At 64.9% G+C, this 205-nt stretch overlaps 1 protein-coding gene across 1 annotated transcript in view; it reads right to left on the bottom strand.

The window, feature by feature from the left end:
- REXO2 (RNA exonuclease 2) overlaps window positions 1-182 on the bottom strand; it is a gene marked incomplete at its 5' end in the record, with an annotated part of 11,283 nt that extends 11,101 nt beyond the window's left edge. Inside the window, 1 exon segment of the mRNA XM_006165193.3 lies at window positions 105-182. Within this exon segment, the coding sequence (XP_006165255.2) occupies window positions 105-182 (78 nt within the window).
- Window positions 183-205: the final 23 nt, after the last annotated feature.

The raw sequence follows: 205 nt of genomic DNA, 5'->3' as shown, positions 1-205 counted from the left end.
CACCGCTGCCCCCCCCCCCGCCGCTCCCCTAGGACAGGCTCGAATACTCGGTCCCCCTCTCGAAACCTCACTCGCCTTTTCTCACCCCCGCCGACCTCGCTCACCTCCAGGTCCACCCAGACCATCCGCTGGGCCATGCTCTCCCCTGCTGCCATGGCTGCGCCACCGTCGCGGACACCCCGCTCAAAAAAAAAAAAAAACACAC

The sequence above is a fragment of the Tupaia chinensis genome, unplaced genomic scaffold (assembly GCF_000334495.1).
Source record: "Tupaia chinensis unplaced genomic scaffold, TupChi_1.0 Scaffold143824_1, whole genome shotgun sequence".
NCBI classification, from domain to species: domain Eukaryota; kingdom Metazoa; phylum Chordata; class Mammalia; order Scandentia; family Tupaiidae; genus Tupaia; species Tupaia belangeri.
Note: the sequence above shows the minus strand (reverse complement) of the source record. Positions and strands in the feature narration are given on the sequence as shown.